Genomic DNA, 20,953 nt, shown 5'->3' with positions numbered 1-20,953 from the left:
AGTCTCAGTATATATATATATATATATATATAGTAGTTACACTAGAAAAACATTGTCATTTAATGAATAATTATTGTTCTATTCCTTTCGTTGAAGAATGTACATATTTAAATCAAATGTGATGTTTGATTTAAATACAAATATTCTTTATCGAAAGAAATAAAGACAAACAAAATTAATTTAGTCAAATGAGCAATTTTTTCTTATTGTGTTACAATGAAATTGCAAGTTAAATGAATTTATTATTTGAACCGATCTTGATAAACTCGAGAATTCCATGTCTTTTATATTAAGTTAATACTGCAAGCGTAAAGTGCGAAGTTTCCTACATAACGCCGAGCACAGCAAGAGAACTGCATTACTTTGCGATATGCAAGCCCTTATGAAAGTTGAAGAGCGTAATTTCGAAAAGTGTATCTCCTTAAATCAAGTCGCCTAAAGTGATACAGTACCGAAGTTTTAGTTGGCGATAATTAATGTAAGAAGTCGTGCGCCATCACAAATCGCCCGTCTGAGTTTGCGGTTGGTCATCAAACTTGTTACATAAATACAAAACTTTTTTCGTTGGCGAACGCACCGTGCGCACTTGAGGCAAAGAATCTATCTTATTTTTTTATATAACGCAGATAACAACCGGGAGCGAATACAGTGTAATTAACCTGTGGCTTAACTTCGTCACGTAATTTATAACTGTCGTCTCGTCGGGTCATTCAGTAGTTGATTGTGTACGAGTCCGAGTTAATTGTGTGCACGTCAGGAGAAGAAGAGGGAGAAGCACGCGGATACCTGCGTGGATACACACAGGTACTTCAGGGACATCCGTTTTAGCCTTGCGGCGGCCTTTTGTTGTTGTGGCGTGGTCCTACAGCAAAATAGCGAAAACCGCACTATCAAGGAAGACCGGTGGTGCTTGTACAAAAGTTTCGCACAAATAAATCTCCGAACGCGAGGCGCGCACAATGGGAAAACGGCGCTGAAAGGGCATTTAAGCGTGAATTATTGTTTACCGCGGACGCTTTAAGACAAAAAGGACGCTTAAAGTGGATCAGCTGTTTTCTATCGCGCTATTATCTACCTCGCCACGTCGCCGCGCAATTTCGTGGACACGAGCGACTCTTCTGGACACAATCGTGCCGCAGACAGATGAATTCCACCGCACCCACGAAATAACACCTCGTGTCATGCGTTCGCCACTGACTGAAAAGACATGCCAAATGCTCCCTAACGTCCCGAGAAATTAATCGCCATCATTGTATTTCTATCGTATACACTGCATGCCACTTTCGAGTGTTTTGCTAACTAAAGAGAATCAATCTTTTTTTCTTTACATATAATGTATGCACAAAAATTACTTTAAAATATTATTAATTTTTATTTTTAATTTTTTAAATGTAAAAACATAAGAATTAACTAAACGATTCTACAGAGAATTGTCATGTCATGCTAATTATAAAAAAATAAATTATCTATTCTATATTTAATTAATATGAGTTGAATACGATTACTAAATTAAAATTGAATTTCCAAAAGTTATCAAAAAAACTGGTGTGTTAAATTTAAATTTTCGTTAATGAGAAGTTAACTCAATGAAAGAATACGTAAAAATGAAAGGTAGATCTAAGGAAAGGATATTTGAATAACATATGTCTCAAAGAGCAAATGTACATTAATATGGAATACATACTAATGCAAAAAGCATGAGGAAGGGCAAATTAACATCCTGAAAGCTCTTATCATGGCTGACGGTTGAAGAAGGCTTACGGAAAGCCGGTAATCCCTTATGCCTCGTTTGAGGGATAGATGCACAGTATGTATATAATGCACTTATCTGAATAATACATTGGGCTTAAGGACTAGTACATAAAGAACTATATTATAGATACGGGATATAGATAATCCTTGTATGACATGCAAGAATTGACGTCCGTAAAATTACTGCCATCTTTTGATCGCGGCTACCAGAGATTAAGTTAAAGAAGGAAGTATTTGTTTCAATGGCATAAATCATGAAACATCCTGCATCAATCCTAATCAATCATATTTAATCTATTTAAAAGTATAACTAGTTACGCCTTTTATTTTTATACTAAACGAAATTATTATCGTAAAAATAAACGTTATTAATATATTTAAAAAACGTTATTGTACAAAAAAGATCATTATTGTTTTTATCTCTAAAGAAGTGTCGTGTTTTTTGCAGGAAAATTTGTACTTGAGGGAAAGGAAAGATTGTCTAACTAGATATCAGAAATTAACATCGTCTTTGTGACAGGGATGTGTACAAAGCGATGATTAAGTAAGGCTAACACTCTTGTCTTACCATCATCATCATTACGACTCAAATCTAGTCATCAAATGGAAACATTCACGCATTATTTCGAGTACGGTACAGTAGAAATCCCCTTTGTGCGCCTTGCCGCGCGGTAGCGCTCGTGAAGACATGTTTTGCCTGCTAATGATTTTTACGTTGACGTTTATTAGCCGTACGCGTCTCGTGTATTTTACTGACTCGTGATAGCCGGCGCGTTGCGAATGCATTGTGGTACGGTTATTTGTTGCAAGATAAGACTGTCTATGAACTGTGCGGCGTAGAAGTGAGATACAAATTTCTCTTTATGCACGAACGTACTTTAAAAGAAATTTTATTCAGAAAGATACCCTATCGCGTTTGAAACTTGTAAAGTTCACTTTCTCTGAAGCTTATATCGAATTACGAGGATTAAGTATACGCTACACGTAATCATATCATCGTCATACCCATATCATCATCTGAATGTAATGTTAAAACATATCAAAAGTGCTTATGAAATATAAAAAAAAAATATGTACAGTTATTATTTTTTAAATTAAGTTGCACAACTTGATTTGGAAATTTTGCGATGCGAATTTATTTATCACATATTCGATTTCTTTTACAATAGATGATCATTTTTCCGTAAAAAAAGCTATCATAATTACACGATTTTTGGGAAAAGCAGATTTAAAAAAATAAATTACTACAGTATAAAAGTTTTCCATGGAATTATTAAAAAACAAACATTTGATATTCTAGTGGAAGAAGAAAAATTAAACGTAATTATAAAAATATGTACAGTTATTATTTTTTAAATTATCTTGCATAACTCGGTTGGAAATTTCGCGATGCGTTTATTTATCACATATTCGATTTTTTTTTTAATAGATGATCATTTTTCTGTAAAAAAAAAAGCTGCCATAATTACGCAATTTTTGGGAAAAGCAGATTTTAAAAAATTAATTAAATAGTTAAAATAAATTACTTAAACATAGTATAAGTTTTAATATAATGAAATGTTTTAGTATATTAAAAAAACAAACATTTGATATTCTAGGAAGAAGGAAAATTAAACATAATTATAATTTTCATTGAAGTTCCATGATACGATTAAGAGACATTAAAATTTCTAAGGCGCGATCGTAATTGAATATACACGTTTGAAACATACAAAGCTTGCTTCCGAAGGAAGAAGCTTTCCTCCGTTGGCACGGTACACTGTCGCGAAGTAATTGGAGTTTGTAATACCATTTTCGGGTAGAAACGAACATCATTCGCTAGTCGAGTCCCGCTATAGAAACTTCGACAGACTAATCGATCGAACGATAAATCACGTTTGATTTAACGCAGAGCCACGATAAAGTAGGATGGATACTGACGTACGGATTCGTAATCGTACAAAGGCCGAGGTTAAGGAAAGGTATAATAGAAGAGCGGGAAGGGAAGGTTGTAAGCGGAAAACTCGTAATTTATCCTGTTTCCAGTCTTGATGCTGGGCATTTCCGCGACGGGCTAGCGATTTCCAAGAGCTTCGCGGAAACATGGCGACGCGAATGTCATTTCCCGACGTAAATTAAGTTTGAAATCCTGCTTATTTCAGCGTGGAGATCGATGAAAGCTGCTACTAGGTAGAGCTACAGTTTGAAACAGGAAACCAGCCGTGATTCACATTCGATACAATCACTGTTAAACTCGCTCCGTTTAAAGTCGGCACGTATGCACAATTCCCGAGAACGTAATTCTATCATTCTCGTGGAATGCTCAAATTAAATGCAGAATGCAGTGTGATCAATTTGTGTATAATTTATCTTTAAAAGACGAATTTACAATGAATTTGCTCTGAAAGCCTGCGTATTCTAAAGATTCTATCTAGTATAAAAAACACTTCAGTAACTTTTTCATCAGAATTCATGATCATAATTAATAATACGTACATAATAAATTATTATACTTTATAACAATTTATCTTCTAATTACTATACATAGATGAACTGGACAACAAAGAATTTATTAAAATTTTCATTAATAATTATTTTCCAAATATCTTCAATATTATTGAAGATATTTAAAAAACAATATAATTAATCGAGTAATTAATTCTTCTTGCTCTCTATTTGTATCATTCGTATATAAAATTAATATAATTTTTACTTAAACGAAAAAAAGATTATTTCTTATTAAGAAAATCTTATGTAATTCTTTAAAAAAATTTATCTAATTGAATATATATAAAATAATCAAATAATAACTGACCGCATTCTTTAAGAATAAGAAATTTTATGTTGCAGGTATAGAAACGAAATTCGCCGGTTCGAGTTGTAATGATCTCGTAACTTCCGACGGAGCTGGTTCCACGATAATCAGTGGTCATTTTGATCAAAGGATCAGGTTTTGGGATACTAGAGCCGAATCCAGCTCAAATGACATTCTATTAGAAGGAAAAGTTACATCTTTAGATTTATCCCGTGGTAAATTGATTTATTTTAATAGTTTAACCAATTAAAGACTTAAACTTTTTTAAATATTAAATGCGTATACTACCAACAATCAATACAACAGCAACACAAAAGAAATTTTTATTTTGTGTTGCAAAATGAACTATGTCGTTGCAATTTTGATTATTGCAACTTATTGTATTATCCCCCCTCCCCCTCCCATAAATATATATAATATTTAATACGATCTATTTAATGCGATCTCCAATGATATTTGATATCGTTATGATATCATAATTACGTCTAATATAATATCGGAGAACAGGATTTTGATTTTATAATATATAACTATATGAAATTTGCTTATACATATTACAATATCGATTAAGGTATGTCAAATGAAACAATTGGTTATTATCATGGTAATTATTTATATAAAATATAAAATTAAATAAAAGTATCACCGATATTATGTCACAAAGTGTGAATATTGATATGTACATTGTATTTAATTTGTATTGTTTATGTTAAAGAATATTAATTTTATTTTCAACAGAATTAAATTATAAATAATTATAATTTTCTCTCAATATTACGAAACTTTATTCATATTCTGATTAAAAGAAAGAAAGATGTTCTAAGTATGATTATAAAAATATAATTTTTGTAGCTTTACATTAATATTGAAAATAGTACAAATATAAATTCAGTACAAAAAGTTTCTGACTTTATCTAGTTTGTAACTACAAATAAGCATATGTATAAGCTTAAATATTGGAACAAAACTATACTTCTTTGTTTAATAATTGAACATAAATCAGATTAAACTAGAATATCTTATGCGAGAGATGTAAAATGATGATGACCCAATTATTCGAACGATAGTGGAAATGTTATGAATTTTATATAGCATATAAAACGCGTACTTATATTGATAATTAAACGAGGGAAAAATATTAATTGGTATTTCACGGCAACTATACAATGTATTTCATTTATATTATAGATTTTATTCGCGCTACGCAAATAATGTTATATCGTTTTCGCTTTTTATCGCAACGTTTTAATGACATGAATGAATTGGCTCGCACGATTCTGCAGTATTCTCAAAGCACTTGTATCAGCTGCAAATGCGCCCCGTTCGTACAAGAGTACTTCATTCAGATATATTATTCTATCGCATTTCATTAATCCGCCGATATTGCCACCGGAACATGAAATAAATTCAAGTGTTGTCAAGCACTGTTGGTCCGATTTTTAACTTTTGTAGTTAAGCAGATATATCGCATCTCTCTGATATTTTTTTTATTGTTCGTCGTTATACATTCATTTAAAACAGAAATGAAACAATCTCAAATGGTCAATATGATCGATATGACACGAAAGAAAATTATAAAAAAAATCGTTTCAACACACGATGAATCTATACAACTTTATTACATCGTAATTAGATTTTTAACGCTTAGAATTATTGCGTCTCATTCTATAGATGCGCTTTTGCTGATGGTTTACGCGTTCGATACATAAGAGATATTTGTTCAGTTGATGTTGCAATGCCGCAAACATTCACACGCGAATAATTTAAATATTATTCAATCTTGTGCACGATTGTGAATTATAAAGGAATCTATTCGATTTCAGACGCAAATTACCTTTTGAGCTGCGTAAGGGATGACACGGTGAAACTGATTGATTTACGAATGAAGAAGATTGTCGGATCGTTCAGGTAGGTCGTGTATTTTTGTCATACATGCATAAGTAGAATGTTGAAGGTAGTAAATCGTCATATTTTAATTTTATTTTATAGCGCTGACGGTTTTAAAGTGGGATTCGATTGGACAAGAGCTGTTTTCAGTCCTGACGGACAGTACATAGCGGTTGGTTCTGCTGACGGTTCCGTTTTCATCTGGTCTATAGTGACGAATGCGATCGAAACAATACTGAAAGAGCATACGTAAGTAAAGCTAACATATTATCGTAATTAATATTTGAAAAATATTTATGTAGAATCTCTTTTTCTGTAAAAAGATAATTGACATGAAAACGATAATAAATTAAAGTAATTACACGTTATTACTTTAATGAAATAATAATTATTATATAGACATTATTAGTCGCATATGTATTCAAAATGATATAAACGGATCGAACTTCAAAAGAAAATTGTAAAGTAATTCTGTTTAGTTAATCGAACTCATCTATATATGATTTATAGTTTTATTATTTTTATCCTTCTGATATTGTATATTTTTGATCGGATATTTAGGTTTCTGCCCTAGAGATAAAAAATGATCCTTTCATATTGAAAAGGGCAATACCGATATTAAAGTTTATGAAAATTTCAAAAATGAGTGGAAAAAAAGACTAATAAATTTTATAAGACTTTAATCGTCTATGTTTGCCAATGATGAAAAGACATATTAAAACGAGAAATTTTGTTCCCGATATTTTATCGAATATTGATTTAGAGTTAATCCGAGATATTAAAGGCAGTTTGGTTGCGCCAATCTTTCATAAAACTCGTCGTTTTATTTTAATAATACTTAATATTGCCCTTTTTTGCAGTTTTCTTATTTTGTAATCTGACATTATTTTATGTTATTATATTAAAATCAATTATTATTTTTATCTATAACATGATCGAAAGATATTGGAATGTACAAAATTGACGTTTTTTTCCAAATATTTTATTAAATTTATCGTCAGTACTATGATCCAGAGATTATTTTCTAGTGCTGTGTTTGCGACATTTCTCCCGTCGATGTGCGATTTTATTTGCGGTTACGAAATCGATGGCATGAGTTCGCTATTGTCTCTCTATTTTGACATATGACACCATAATTTATTTCTTTTTGCTTCTCTTTTATCGCGTTACGTTTTGACGAATGCGAATTTTTCGTTTAAATTCGCTCGCTAGGGTACTAAACTAAAGCATCCGTAATTTTTAGAGGCACCTTCGAGTGCTCGGCATATCCACCTGACACGAAAAGTTTCTAAAGTACTTCGGTCCATCACATGCAGCGTATATACACTTATATGCACACGCACATGTACACACATAGTGAAGAAAAAGATTCGCAGCGGGAAGGGAATCTAAGAAAATATTTCGACGTAACCCGATTTTTACTCCAACTTTTACGTTATATATCTACGTACACATAACCGTCTATGTCTATATATCACCAGATAACTTCGCGATATCGCGAATTTATCAGGGCATCTTGAGTACTCGGAAGTCTTGCCGGAATCTACGTCGACTCTTATCATTGATTATGTCGCTCCGAATGACCTCAAGTTTGTCCACTGGCTCTCAGAGCACGGAAAGCGAAAACGCGAAAAATCCATGAAAAGAGAAAGAAGCGCGATGCAGCGAGAAAGTGGCATAGACAGCAACATATCTTGTCCGCGTGCTTTCAGCGCCCTTTCACCTATACGAATCACGTTGATGGACACGTTAATCGGCGGTATCTCACGGAGAATGCAGTATAAGGATCGCTCCTACTATTGAGGTGCAGAAAATCGATGTTTTAAACACTAAAAACGTCAATTATGTTATTACAGCCACAGGGATAGTTAAACATGACATTACCTGTAAATCAATAGCAAGTGCGGTTAACAATTTCCGGGTATCCCTCGTAACAATAACTTCACAATACCTAACAACTCATAAATTGACGAACAATTGAAATACCAGCTTTTACCTGCGAGAGAAACTTCAATAAGATTAACGTAATATAAATTTGTTAAATTATTTCTTTTAGTCCTATTATATATAATATAATACAGTCACGGAACTAATTATCCAGATAGTGTGCCATCATATCGATAATTTTTTCAAATTGTTGTCCGTTAAAAATTATGTTTTTATGTAAGCATTACGGCACTGATAGTTTATATTTATATTTGAATAACTGTGAAATCAGTGCCGTAATGCGTATATGGAGCACACACACTTTTTAATCCGGAAAATTGTTTAAAAAAATCATCGATGTGATAATAGTGCACTGTCCGGATAATTAGTTTTGTATAACTGTACATGTACTTTATGATTACGTTTGCGTCTATATATTTATATTAATTCAAAATGAAAAAATTATTGGACAAAATTGAAACAAAAGTCATTATTTCTCGTGACGTGAAATAAGTTTTATATGGTTGTTAAATATGTCGATAACGTTTAATTATTCGCTATTGAAACATGTCGTGTCTCGTACCAATCAAACTATCACGTTCGTAGTAGCAACAATTAGTAATTACGCGCGTGTTGAAGCATTTACTATCGTAATTGGTTTAATAGTTCATCATTGCGGTAGTAACATCATACGCAAACATTAATACTGTCATATTTAGATAAGTAATAATAGTTTGTTAAATATCTATTAGAAAAGCATCTTTTTTACAATTTTTAAATTTATCGAGTATTAGGTCTAATATATTAAATCAAATGTGATCCATTAAACTTTATATTGAACTTTTCATTATAAAGCAAAAATGCTAGCTCTATAAAAATACACAGTAAAAGAAATATTTAATATTTATGTTGAAAACGATCCATTCGAGTCCTCATTAAAATTTTGTATTGAATTTTTAATACAATCGAGTATTAATTTAACATGATGTAAATATTTAAATATTTTATGTTAAATTGATATTCAACATTTCTTAATGTCGAAGTAACACAATTTATAAGTAAGTGAATAAATAACATAAAAATAATGTTTTAAATGTAAACTTTAAAATTAATGAATAAAATACGTGTTAATTTAACATATCATAAATATTAATTTTACTAAAAAAAATGTGCTTCCACAGTTTATTTGCAAATTGTGTCAATACTACCTTTTATATATTCATTCTTCTTACATAATATTTATGTTGCTTTCTAATATATTCATCTTATATTAAATTAACATAAAAATTTGAATGAATTGTTTAGGACATGTGAAATGTATTAAATCTAATACAATTTTCCAACCGTATATTCATGCCTCTTTATTTTTCGAGAGTTTTCAGTGGAAAGAGATACTTGTTGAAAAGAAAGTAACCCGTTGCGCTTTTGGCCCCATTTCCATCCATACACGAGGCACAGCGACGATCATCTTGAATGATCGACCGAGTCTCGCTTAGGCGAAGGATAGATCGTAAGATCCGTTCTACGATTATTGTCTTTCTCTTCTTTCCTCGCACGAGAACATGCGCTCCTCTCTGTCGTGGCCGACCATGCCGTCCTCGGCCTCCTCGAGTTTCTCAAGGACGCCGGATCTTTGGCGGTGGCTTCTTCTCTGGGAAAGCCCAGCGGGCGGCTCGAGTCCGGCGTGCATCTAAGTACCGGTCGTATCGAAAAATGGCTTAAGCACCAGTCATGTACACGTCGTCCGGTGCCGATGTGCGCGGTTTCTCGCATATATACGCGCGTGTTTCACTGTTATTACTTTCACCCTGGCCTGGACGTAGACAGCGTTCATCCGTGGTCATCGTCATCTTTCGTCGTTGTCTTCCGTCTCTCCCGGCCTCTTCGTCTTCATTCTTCTAGCAGGTCGTCATCGTCGTCCGGTTGTTTTCGACGACTTCGTCTTCGTTTTCGCCTTCGTCTTCGTCTTCGTAACGATCATCGTTCGCGATCGCTGCGGTGCGCTACATCGCACGAAGGTAGATCGTATAATTCGTACGTTGCGCTCGCTCAGGAATCTTCGAGACTAACTTAATAAGCGTCTCGCCCTTTCACCCTCTTTTCTCCATTCGTGTAATCTTATGGCACTCCGTAAGAAGCTATACGATTCCGTAGGTATTTAATGCACGTGCTCTCTGAGTGCGCACATTTGCGCGATGCGAGTAGGCGCTGCCTGTCGCGGTGCGAGCTATGAAATTTAGATGTTATGCGAAACGCGCGAGTATGCGAATTAAGGTAATAGTCGCGGAAGCCGACTAGTTCGTTTCCACGATATCTTCTGTACTAGTAAATCCGTGGTAAATGTTACGACGATTTTACGAACATTATTTTCACAAGGAATAGTTATATACACTCTTCTTGTAAAGAAAATTTGCGTATAATACTACGTATAAAGTAATAAATATATAAAGAAAATATTATTATATGAATTTTTATAAATTTCCATTCCTTCATATAAAGTAATAAATATATAAAGGAAATTTAGTCGCTTGTATTACTTTTTTTTATTTTAATGTTATTTTGAACTCCTCTATATTCTTTATACTAATCTAACATTAGTTCGTCTTACGTGACATACATAAGCTATTTAAAAATATCGTTTTTATGCGTTCTAATAAACGCATGTAAACCGCTGTTGCTGTTCGTTTCGTACCAATCGAGGAGCTATTCGGCATAACTTCCTTTCTGCGAGCACTTAGACTCGAATGCGCAATATTGCCCGATAAGCTTACACGCCCGTTCGTGTTCTAATTTGCAATCAACCGGCAGAATCCGCCGGTACACACGTCGGAAGGCGGGAATTTACTGCGCGATCCCCAGCGAATAAATAGTGCAGCGCGATTATAGCAGAACAGGTAATTAGGAAAACAGGGAAGGATCAGGTTACCGAGATAAGTTCTGAGGTTTGAAATTAAAGTGCAGTTTCCTCAAACTATAATTCCGATTCGGCATATTATGGAATCAGTGACCTCATTATATTCGTATTCGGAACTTTTCAGAAAAATGTATAAAAGTCGCCAGATATTTTCCGCTCATTTTATCTCTTCTATTTTATTGCGATTACTGCTTATTGGATTTTAAAGTAGGTAAAAATATTATTCAGAAGTTATGAATAGTAAGTAATTAATCGAGTATACTGTTAAAATATACCTCATAAATTTATCATCTTATCGTTTGGGTCTCCAAATATTAATATAAGTTTAATTACACTTTTAGAATTATGGCCAACTCAATTATAGAAGTTTTCCTTACACCTGTCCAAAGTGTCGGCACAACCATTAAATGCCACGCGTGCTACAATTGAGCGATGGCATGATTTGTGTAGCTTGTTATTAATAAATCAATGCGCAGCAGGATATAGTAATATAAGTTATTATTCCCGTCAGTGATAACTGACAAGTAACAACATCTCGTAAAGATTACTGCGCCGTATATCAGTCACGCATGCATTTATAGCGATTTCGCTCCGTATTTTACGACAGGTTATTACGGATGGTTATAAGAGCGTTACTGAAACACCTAAGAAAGTGGTCCGATTAATATATATCATGCGTTTTTGCAATTGCACCGCACAATATATTCCTTTAGTGCCTCAAGTATATTCCCGTAACTTGGGCAAAGTGTCACGCGCCCCATCGCGTATTCCGAGGCCGGATCTTTTCCTCCGCGACTTCCGTGCGGCAGTTCTATTCCCGCACAAGCTCACATCCGCCGTAGGAATGGCGCAGAGTTTTCACGCGTCCGTCTTCCCGAGTTCTCGCAACTCATCCCAAAGTTCATCGTGTAAACGTTAGTTCCCTCGCAAGCCCTATATCGTGGATAGAACAGATGCGTAATGAAAATTCAGCGCCGTCCCCGGGCTGGTAAAAGTAAGTGGTGCGGAAGGATGGAAGTAAACACATCAAGTGAAAAGAATTAGATTACTCCCCGCTTCGTCTCTTCTCATTCACTCGTGTATGCATATACGTTATATCGTTATACGCAGCTTCAAGAGGAGCCAATCGTTTCATCATCTCATGATGAGGATGAGGATTAGGCCCGGTTTCATTGTCACTCAGTGTAACGGAGCGTCTGCAAAAGATCACTTGTCTCGTGGTACTCTTCTTAACTTGGTTTCGTTTTCACGGCAATGATCGGTCGGTCCGGCATGATATTATACCATTTATCTTCGTCTCTTGTCTTCGGAAGCCGGCCGGTACCGAAGTCTTTATCTGTTTTTCCCATTTCAACCGTTCTTCGCGCATCGGTGCCAGCCTGGGTCGGTGGTTGGTACGGATATTCCCGTCGATTCTCATCCCCGACCCCCACCTATTTCCTTCCTCTCTCTTCTCGACTCCTCTAACCGAACGGCATCCGTCGATAGTTCTTTTTTCTTTGCCACGTAGCATTTCGCCACCAACGAGCAGTCGTTGATAAAAGCTTTCTGTCAAATCTGACGTATAGATTTTTACTGCGATCGCAAGTAGCAATCAAAATGAGCTGTATTGTTTTTTTAAAAGATATAAATAAAAGATAACCTTCAGTTTTTGCTATCATGTTCCATCTAAATCAAATACTCGTGTATAGGTCTTTTCTTATTATTCTTAAATTAGATTATATTTTGCTTTCATATTTGCTCATGTTCATCATCTGCAGAAATGTATGTGTGAATGTATGTGAGTGTCTACAGTATGTTGAGCTCGGGTCTGTAGACTCGCTAAATCCAAATGACTGTGTAGATCAGTCATCCTTGCGGGAATGATCCGGATTAAATATTTCAATTCAGGGAGAGATATCTCTTGCGTGAAAACGAATCACAATGACAATTAATATCAACTATATTAATTGATTTAAATTAACGGGGAATCATCTTTTACAAAAATCATTGATTTCAATATCACGATAACAATATTTCAGATACTAAAACATAAAACATGTTAAAAACAAAAGATCTCATCGATCGATATAATAACGCATTGATGCAACAAAAATAAAAAGAAACAATTGTCTGCTTACCACAACTTTACCTAGCAAGACTACTGAAATAGGCCTCTATGCAATTTCCGTCTATCTAAAGCTTTACAAGCCATTGAGGTATTGCTTGTGAGTTTGCCGCATCATTGACAATTTAGATAATATTCTAAGCCAGACTATCCTATCGCACATGTAGAGCTAAATATGGCTATACGGATTCTGCAACGTAATATAAACTCGCGTTGAATGAACTTGCGTTAACAGGAGATGATAATCGGACGCAACGTGGACGCATTGAATATATGAGATACGTAGACTAAAATTTTCTCGCGAATATTATATATTTAATAATACATTTCTATTGGATGTTACATCGTAGTCTGGGAAAAAGTTTAAATAGATTATTTTATTACGAGATCATAGCCTCTGGTAACATATTTTTCATTTTAAATGTAACTGATTTAATGAAAAGTCAAAAGTTAAAAAATAATTCTCTGCTATATCACGTAGAGAGATGAACTTTACTTTCTTTCCGGATTAGCATGTGGCCGGTAATCGAGGAGCTTTGTTACCGGTGTAATTGCGGTGCTACAATGAGGTAGTCATCGGCGTACGCAGTCGGATGAATGCGATATGCTACATGTAATGCGTATGCAATTCATCATGCGTCGTATGATGATAATGTAACGTTGTATTCGCGGCGAATCGATAAGCGATAACTTGAAAAGTGCATTACCAATGTATAAATAAATATGTCAATGAAATTAATAGATTGCTACCCGAATTCGTGCGGTATAGAGCGAAAGAAGAATCCAATGCCCGACGGTAAATACTTTTTGTAAGCTACCGAGTGTTTCTGAGTTTCTGTAAGCATGGCTTCGTGGATTATCCATCGCTCGCGCACGGTCGGCGACGTCGCCACGTCGTATCTTCGAGGAAATAGCCTATATTAATACTTAATAAATTCCGCGTATCCATCGACGTGTCCATTATGAGCACGCATACTATCCTAGCAAATTGGCCGATGCCCGGTATACGAACATGAAGTAATATTGTAATTGCCGTGAAATAAACAAGTTTTAGCTTACGATAGACGAACGCGAATATTATAAGAAAATCGGCTTATATCATGTTAGCTTGCGCCACGTTGTGTGATTGTTTGAAAATATATTATTACATTGCGCAGAGTGCCTTCTAGCATCATAATTTCATAATCGATATGTATCACGCCTACCGCTTTTTTATTGTGCTTCTTAAAATCTTTTTTTAGTTGGATTATCTCTTGCTAATTCTGTTATATATAATAATTTCCGATGTGTCGTATATTTACTGTTTTAGATTTACATATCATAGCTTTCAATATTAGCTTTTACGATTTTACAGCTTGCTTAAATAATATAATCGGTATAAAGTATTAGGATTGAGACTATGTCTTGCACAAATGTGATATAATTTGGAAAGAAATCTTATTATCCTATAGATATATATACAGATTAAAATTAAATATTTAATTATATGTTTTGTGAATTATATTTTGATTTAATTATATATATAATCAATATGGGATCTGTGAAGCTAGCACTTAATCCATCAATATATCTTTTAATAACCGTTATTATTTTTATAATCAATACATATTATAAATAACGAGAGTAAAATAAATAATAAATAATACAATTTCCATTTTTTACAAAAATAATAACGTTCATAAAATGATATTTTCGTATTATTTCAAAATTTTAAGCTGTGCCAGCTTATTTTCTTGCAATGAAGCAATAGCGTGATAGTGTTATTAGATATGAAATATTTGATATGAAAATTGGCAAAATTTTAATATGGCACAATTTTGTGATTTCAAGAGTTTGATTATTTGTTCAATCTAACTCGTTAACGTATATTCAATATTATTCATTTGTAAAAAATAATTTGCGTTATATGATTATTTTAAAAAATGTTCAACTTGTAATCTCAGGAGATATTGTGTTGTAAGTATTAATTTACGAATACATTATACTGCAAAAACTATCGCACGTACATAGGAATATAATTACATATATGCTTTTCAGACAAATAATTTGTCCAAAAAAATAATACTCGATTATATGCAAGTTGTTTCGTTGAAAAGTGTTACAATAGTAATACAGTGAATTCTGTCTCTGTGGAATTTTATGATATTGTTATTTTTGTTTACTTATAGCGCGTGCAACTCAGGAATAATTATAAGCATCTAATTTTGTACGTATTTTAATGACGCAAATATTTCCGCCCGCGCCCAGACTTTAATTTTCCAGATAATCTGCTCTATTAGCATAATTTCAAACGTTTAATGGCAAGATTATATATACCGATCCAATGCGCGATTTAAGATGCGCAAGCGACATGGTATTAAACATTAACATGTTCGCTATGTTCAGCTCACGCGAGAAATGTCGAAAATTCTCTTTTTCAATGATTTTACATTGTTTCATAATTTAATACACATTAAAACTTTCCAAATTACTAATAATAAATAATAAGATTAATGTAAAAAAATCATATTTAAGTATTTTAAATTATTGGCTTAAGTGTTTTTCTTAATATTTTTAGTTTTAAAAATATATACTATTTACACAAAAAATTAAATGTCTAAAATATATATAAAAATTTACAATTCTATATAAATCACATATCAATCATTCAATTGAGTAACTGAGTAACGATTATTGGATATTTCTATATCTGTTTCACAAAAAAGTTTTCAAATTGCATGAAAGATTCACGAAATGTTCAGAATCATATTTGAATTGTTTAAAAAAAAATCTTGCATATTTTATCGGAAGAAATATAGGGAAACAATTTTCAGTATATAATTTACTATAGTAATTAAATATTCTATGCTTTGTAAATTGCTTTGTAGTATTATTCTGTGGCATTCTGAATTAAATGGGAGTACTTTGTGCGTTTATATGAAATATAATATTAATGAGAGAAATATAGCTATTCATTATGCAAATATGACTACAAGAGAACTTACTATTCAAGAAGATAATGTTTAAATGAAAATGGTAATAATAATAATCGCTTATTAAGTCCATTTTTTAAATTTTAACATATTTAATAATTTCATACATAAAAAAAACCAGCGTTTTACTTTTATTATGTTTTTACTGAAAACTTTGACTTTATTGTACTATAATATTGTGCTACTGATTTTATGTTTTGCTGCAATATTGAATTCTAAAAAGATCTATATTTTTATGAAGTATTATATTTCTTTCAGAGAATTAAATATATGTTAAAATTATTTATTATTTAATAAAATATATAATTTTAAATTTTAAAATATTCTTTTAAGCTCTCTTGAAAATAATCAAAATTAAAATATAAAAAATTCTTTTTATGCACATTATAAACATAATTTTTAGTTCAATATTAAATATTCAATATTCAATATTCGGTATTAAATGCTTGATATATTGTATAATATATCAAGCATTAATTTTTTTTATAGTACATAATATTTTTTTATAATATATATTACATTTGTCTTTTGCACATATGTTTTCAAATTTCAATGGTGAGCATTTCACAATATATTGTCTGTACGCTATGACTTTTCTCTTATTAAAACTCGTCAACGACGAAATACGAAGTTAATGCAAATTGCTAATGTATAGAAGTGGGAATACGAACTTATGCGAGTTAAAGCGTACAGCAATAGTTATTCACGGAGTCCAAAGCGGCAGTGTTTAAACTATCGTGCATTCATGTACCTCACTTTGTGGGTGAAAGTGAAGTTCGGACCAAGACATGGCGAATGCAAACTTGGAATAGCATACTACTGAGAATTTCGCTAGTGTCACTACAGTTGCTGCTTTTGAATACGTCTCCAAAGACGTCGAACGTCAAACATGAATCGAAAACGCCCGGCGAACATGTACTGAACTCTCTTCAGATAATTTAGCAACATAACTACTTTGTATTTTACTCAATTCATATTAAACATGCTCTTTTACAATTTCTCTAAAAGTATTCAATAATCAAATATCATAAATGAATTCGCATTCGATACATATGTATCGCATATATTACATATTTTTAGTTGTAAAATAATTTCATTATAATATATTTTCAATATGTTAATATAATTTATCCTTTTATGATTTATTAATAACAATAAAATATTGACGAGCTTATTCAAATATGACAAATGAATTGTAACAAATGTCCTCGTCCATACGTTAATACGTCTGACATTAATTAAATGATACAAACACAGCTTGTAACGACATGCTTTCAATAATGTCGTTTAAACAGGAGGAATTTCTACAGAATTATAGCGAATTTTCGATAGTCGACCATAAAATCTGGTTTCAGAAACTACGGACGCGAATTCGAATATGCCAGCAAAATTTATGAGAACTAATTTTTTCGCCGTAACTTCCACACATTTCGACCAATCATAAATCCATTTGTCGCTGAGTTCGATTACGTTCAGGCTTCTTTTGAAATTCAGAATTGTTTTGGTGCTTTGCCTGTGCTAGGCAATACATCTGAAATTTATGACTCAATATAGCGTTCATTAATAGCCACTTATTGTGATAGCCGACCTTCAACATTTATAAAATTTTGAAATATCTGTGATTTACACGCTAAAAATTAGTGTATAAAATAAAATTCATCCTCATTTTAATCCGCGAAAATATAATTTGAGGAAAGAATTAAAAAAGTTGTCACTGATTAATAATCACAGTTGTCACACGGTAACTTAAAATTTTCTAGAACGACAGTGATAAGCAAGGCGAATTAAAATTTAAGTTAATATTTGAACTACCTAATATTTGAATTACTTAATAACTTCAAAATGCATGAAACTTAATAACACTTAAACCTAAAACGACAACCTAAAAATCCAACAAAAGAAAGTGGTCTCGCCATGCGAGAGATTATCGTATCGTAAAGTAAACGGAAAGACGTGGGAAAGACGGAGTCTTTCGACGACGGAGTCCGACAAATATTCCTGTTTATATCCATTTTCTATCACATGTTTAAGAACAGAGTTACAGAACCGCACAATATCGCAACGTTCTCGTGATATCAATGAGGCAACGTCGAAAGTGTTAATGACGTTTAATGCTGTTTGCTGCTTTTCCGGGATTCTTCACGCGAGGCTGCGTTCTTGGCAATCATCGAAAGCCAAGCTGTCGAGAAGCTCTCGCGTAGAGCATTGCGATAGATATACGCGGCGACCGAATGCGAAGTCCTCATCTTTAATGACAATTATATTCGCCATCGTCATCGTCGTGTCATCGTTTCGCATCATTTGCTACGAGAATAATGCCGATCTAATCATCGCCTGTATTGTCGCTCATTCCTCTTCTTGCCCCTTCCTCCATCCCTACGAATCACAGGGTGTCTTGCCAATGAGCGCGCCATTAAGCGCCACTGTTTGTGGTCGAGCGAGCATTCGCGACCACATAGATTGATGGTGAGGATTCATGATCGTTTAGATAATTAGGCGAGAGATACTCGTGAAATTGTCGCATTTTGTAAAGCTAAACATCTCGCGACCGAGTCGCTTTGTTTTCGCTGCACTCCGTTGAATATTCGTTTTGAAAAAAAAAAACGAGAAAAAGAAGGAAGATATTATAGAGATATTACGATTTTATGGTCACGCCTGATGTATTGTATCCGGCCGACAATATAGTTCAATAAACCATTAGTTTTTTTACGTCATATATTTGGCATTGTTTACGGTCAGGTGAACAGATTTTATCAGTATACGGCGCATTGAGGAATCTCCATGACTACTTTTGATATTAAATCAATTTCTCTCAATTTATTTTTATTTATATATAAAAATTGGTACTCAGTATTCCGCTAGCTTCCATTGTACCGGGTTTTTATCTATTGTATATTGCATTTACAAACATGGACATTCAATTGCTTTTTATAATATGCAGTTTTCAAAACATGGTTTTAGATTACAGACCGCTATCCCGGCCATGGTCTCAATTAGGTACGCGATTTTATAAAATTACATTATTCGTTTTTGCTTTACCACAATACTGTCCCGCAAAGCTCTTATATTTTCATGTGCAAAACAAAATTATCTCATCTTGCAGTGGTGGATTCGTGTTTTTGCCAGAGCGAGTTCGTAAGTGATGGATTAACGTGCGGAGCGGAATTCCCTGCTGCATCATGTTTCATTCCTTTTCCTAACAACAGCCCTCTGCATGAAAATCTCGAGCCCCTCCGAGCCTGCTTTTGTTTAGTCATTCTTATGCGTCTGATTATTATATTCTATGTTACGTACGTTAAGATCCCCATTTTATTGCTCCCACATGGAATTTATCGCTTTGAGTGTACATCGCTGTGTCAACAGGTGGTACATATCATTTTACATAGACATATTACGTGAAGTATATGCGAGAAACGTGATGGAAGAATACGTTATCTAATAATATCGACCTATCAAATTTATGATGAGAAATACTTATGAGAAATTTGCGATCGATTCTATAGATGCTTATAATATTTTACATTGTTGCTATTCTCATTTCATATCGATTAAATAATTATTTATAACATATAACTATAAAAAAATAATTTTTCAGTAATGCTTATGCCTATGTATATTATTCGTTAATCTATTTTCAATGAGATTTTACTAATAATAACGTGTTTAAATTTGCTTCAATAACACAATGATACATAACGCAATATGCAATATACAACATACGTTACAATACGTTATATTATTTTATGATGAGTAATATCGTCATTAATAAAAAATACTAAAGTTAATATTATTTGTACGGCCTTCGATTCGATTAACACTGTATAAAAAATTAATCGAATCGATATTGATATGCGATCACAAATGCCAACGCCTTTATGTTCCCTCGATAATCGTTTCGTGACGCCTCTTGCACTTCAGTCTCTCTTGTTCTTCAGTGTATCACAGTGAACTGCGGTCTCGAACATGAAATTCCGCGGGAGATCTCATCCCGATTTCATTATCGGTAAATCGCCGCGATCTAATTATTGTAAACCGACGTTATGCATCCACAATGAGGGATAATTATTTTAATTATCCCCTGCGTCCGACGACAAACGAGCTGCATCTTTACGATGGTAGCGGGCAGCGTTGATCTTTTCAGCGTCGCGTTTCTTTCGTTAAATGGTACCTCCATCATTTCGCCTCTTTATTCTTCCTGACGCTCTTTCGCTATAATCCTCTTACGCTTCGCATATTCTATCGCCTCGGGTTAAAATCTAAAATCCACAATCACTTCATCTTTCCATCTCTCTTTATTTCTTTACTTCTCATCTACTTCCTCTTGCTCTCTTCGTATACGGCTCTCTTCTTCCTTTCGCTTTTCTCAGGAACGTATTACTAGCCTTTCTAATCTTTTCCTCCCTTTACCGCGCGTCGACTGAATATGAGGCTTTACTGGCGTTTGTATGTTAACTCTGTCATTTGCAAGAACGACGGACAAAAATGCTCTCGCAGCGTACATTTCAAAGACTCGTAACGTTCCGTCCATCTCTTGCCATGTCTATCTCACGCAGCCCATTCATTGCACTTTCTCATATACTCCTACGCTCTCTCTCTCTCTC

The 20,953-nt window shown here is 33.5% G+C and overlaps 1 protein-coding gene across 1 annotated transcript in view; it reads left to right on the top strand.

Annotated features, from left to right (window-relative positions):
- The window catches only part of LOC105627650 (autophagy-related protein 16-1-like), a 28,626-nt gene that overhangs the window by 3,997 nt on the left and 3,676 nt on the right, over positions 1-20,953 (top strand). The window contains exons 2-4 of the mRNA XM_012208928.1: positions 4,582-4,761; positions 6,370-6,454; positions 6,536-6,682. Of these exons, the coding sequence (XP_012064318.1) occupies positions 4,582-4,761; positions 6,370-6,454; positions 6,536-6,682 (412 nt within the window). The remainder of the gene's footprint in view (positions 1-4,581; positions 4,762-6,369; positions 6,455-6,535; positions 6,683-20,953) is intronic.

Source organism: Atta cephalotes, assembly GCF_000143395.1.
Source record: "Atta cephalotes unplaced genomic scaffold scaffold00009, whole genome shotgun sequence".
Taxonomy (NCBI): Eukaryota; Metazoa; Arthropoda; class Insecta; order Hymenoptera; family Formicidae; genus Atta; species Atta cephalotes.
This window is presented reverse-complemented; position numbering and strand designations above follow the sequence as displayed.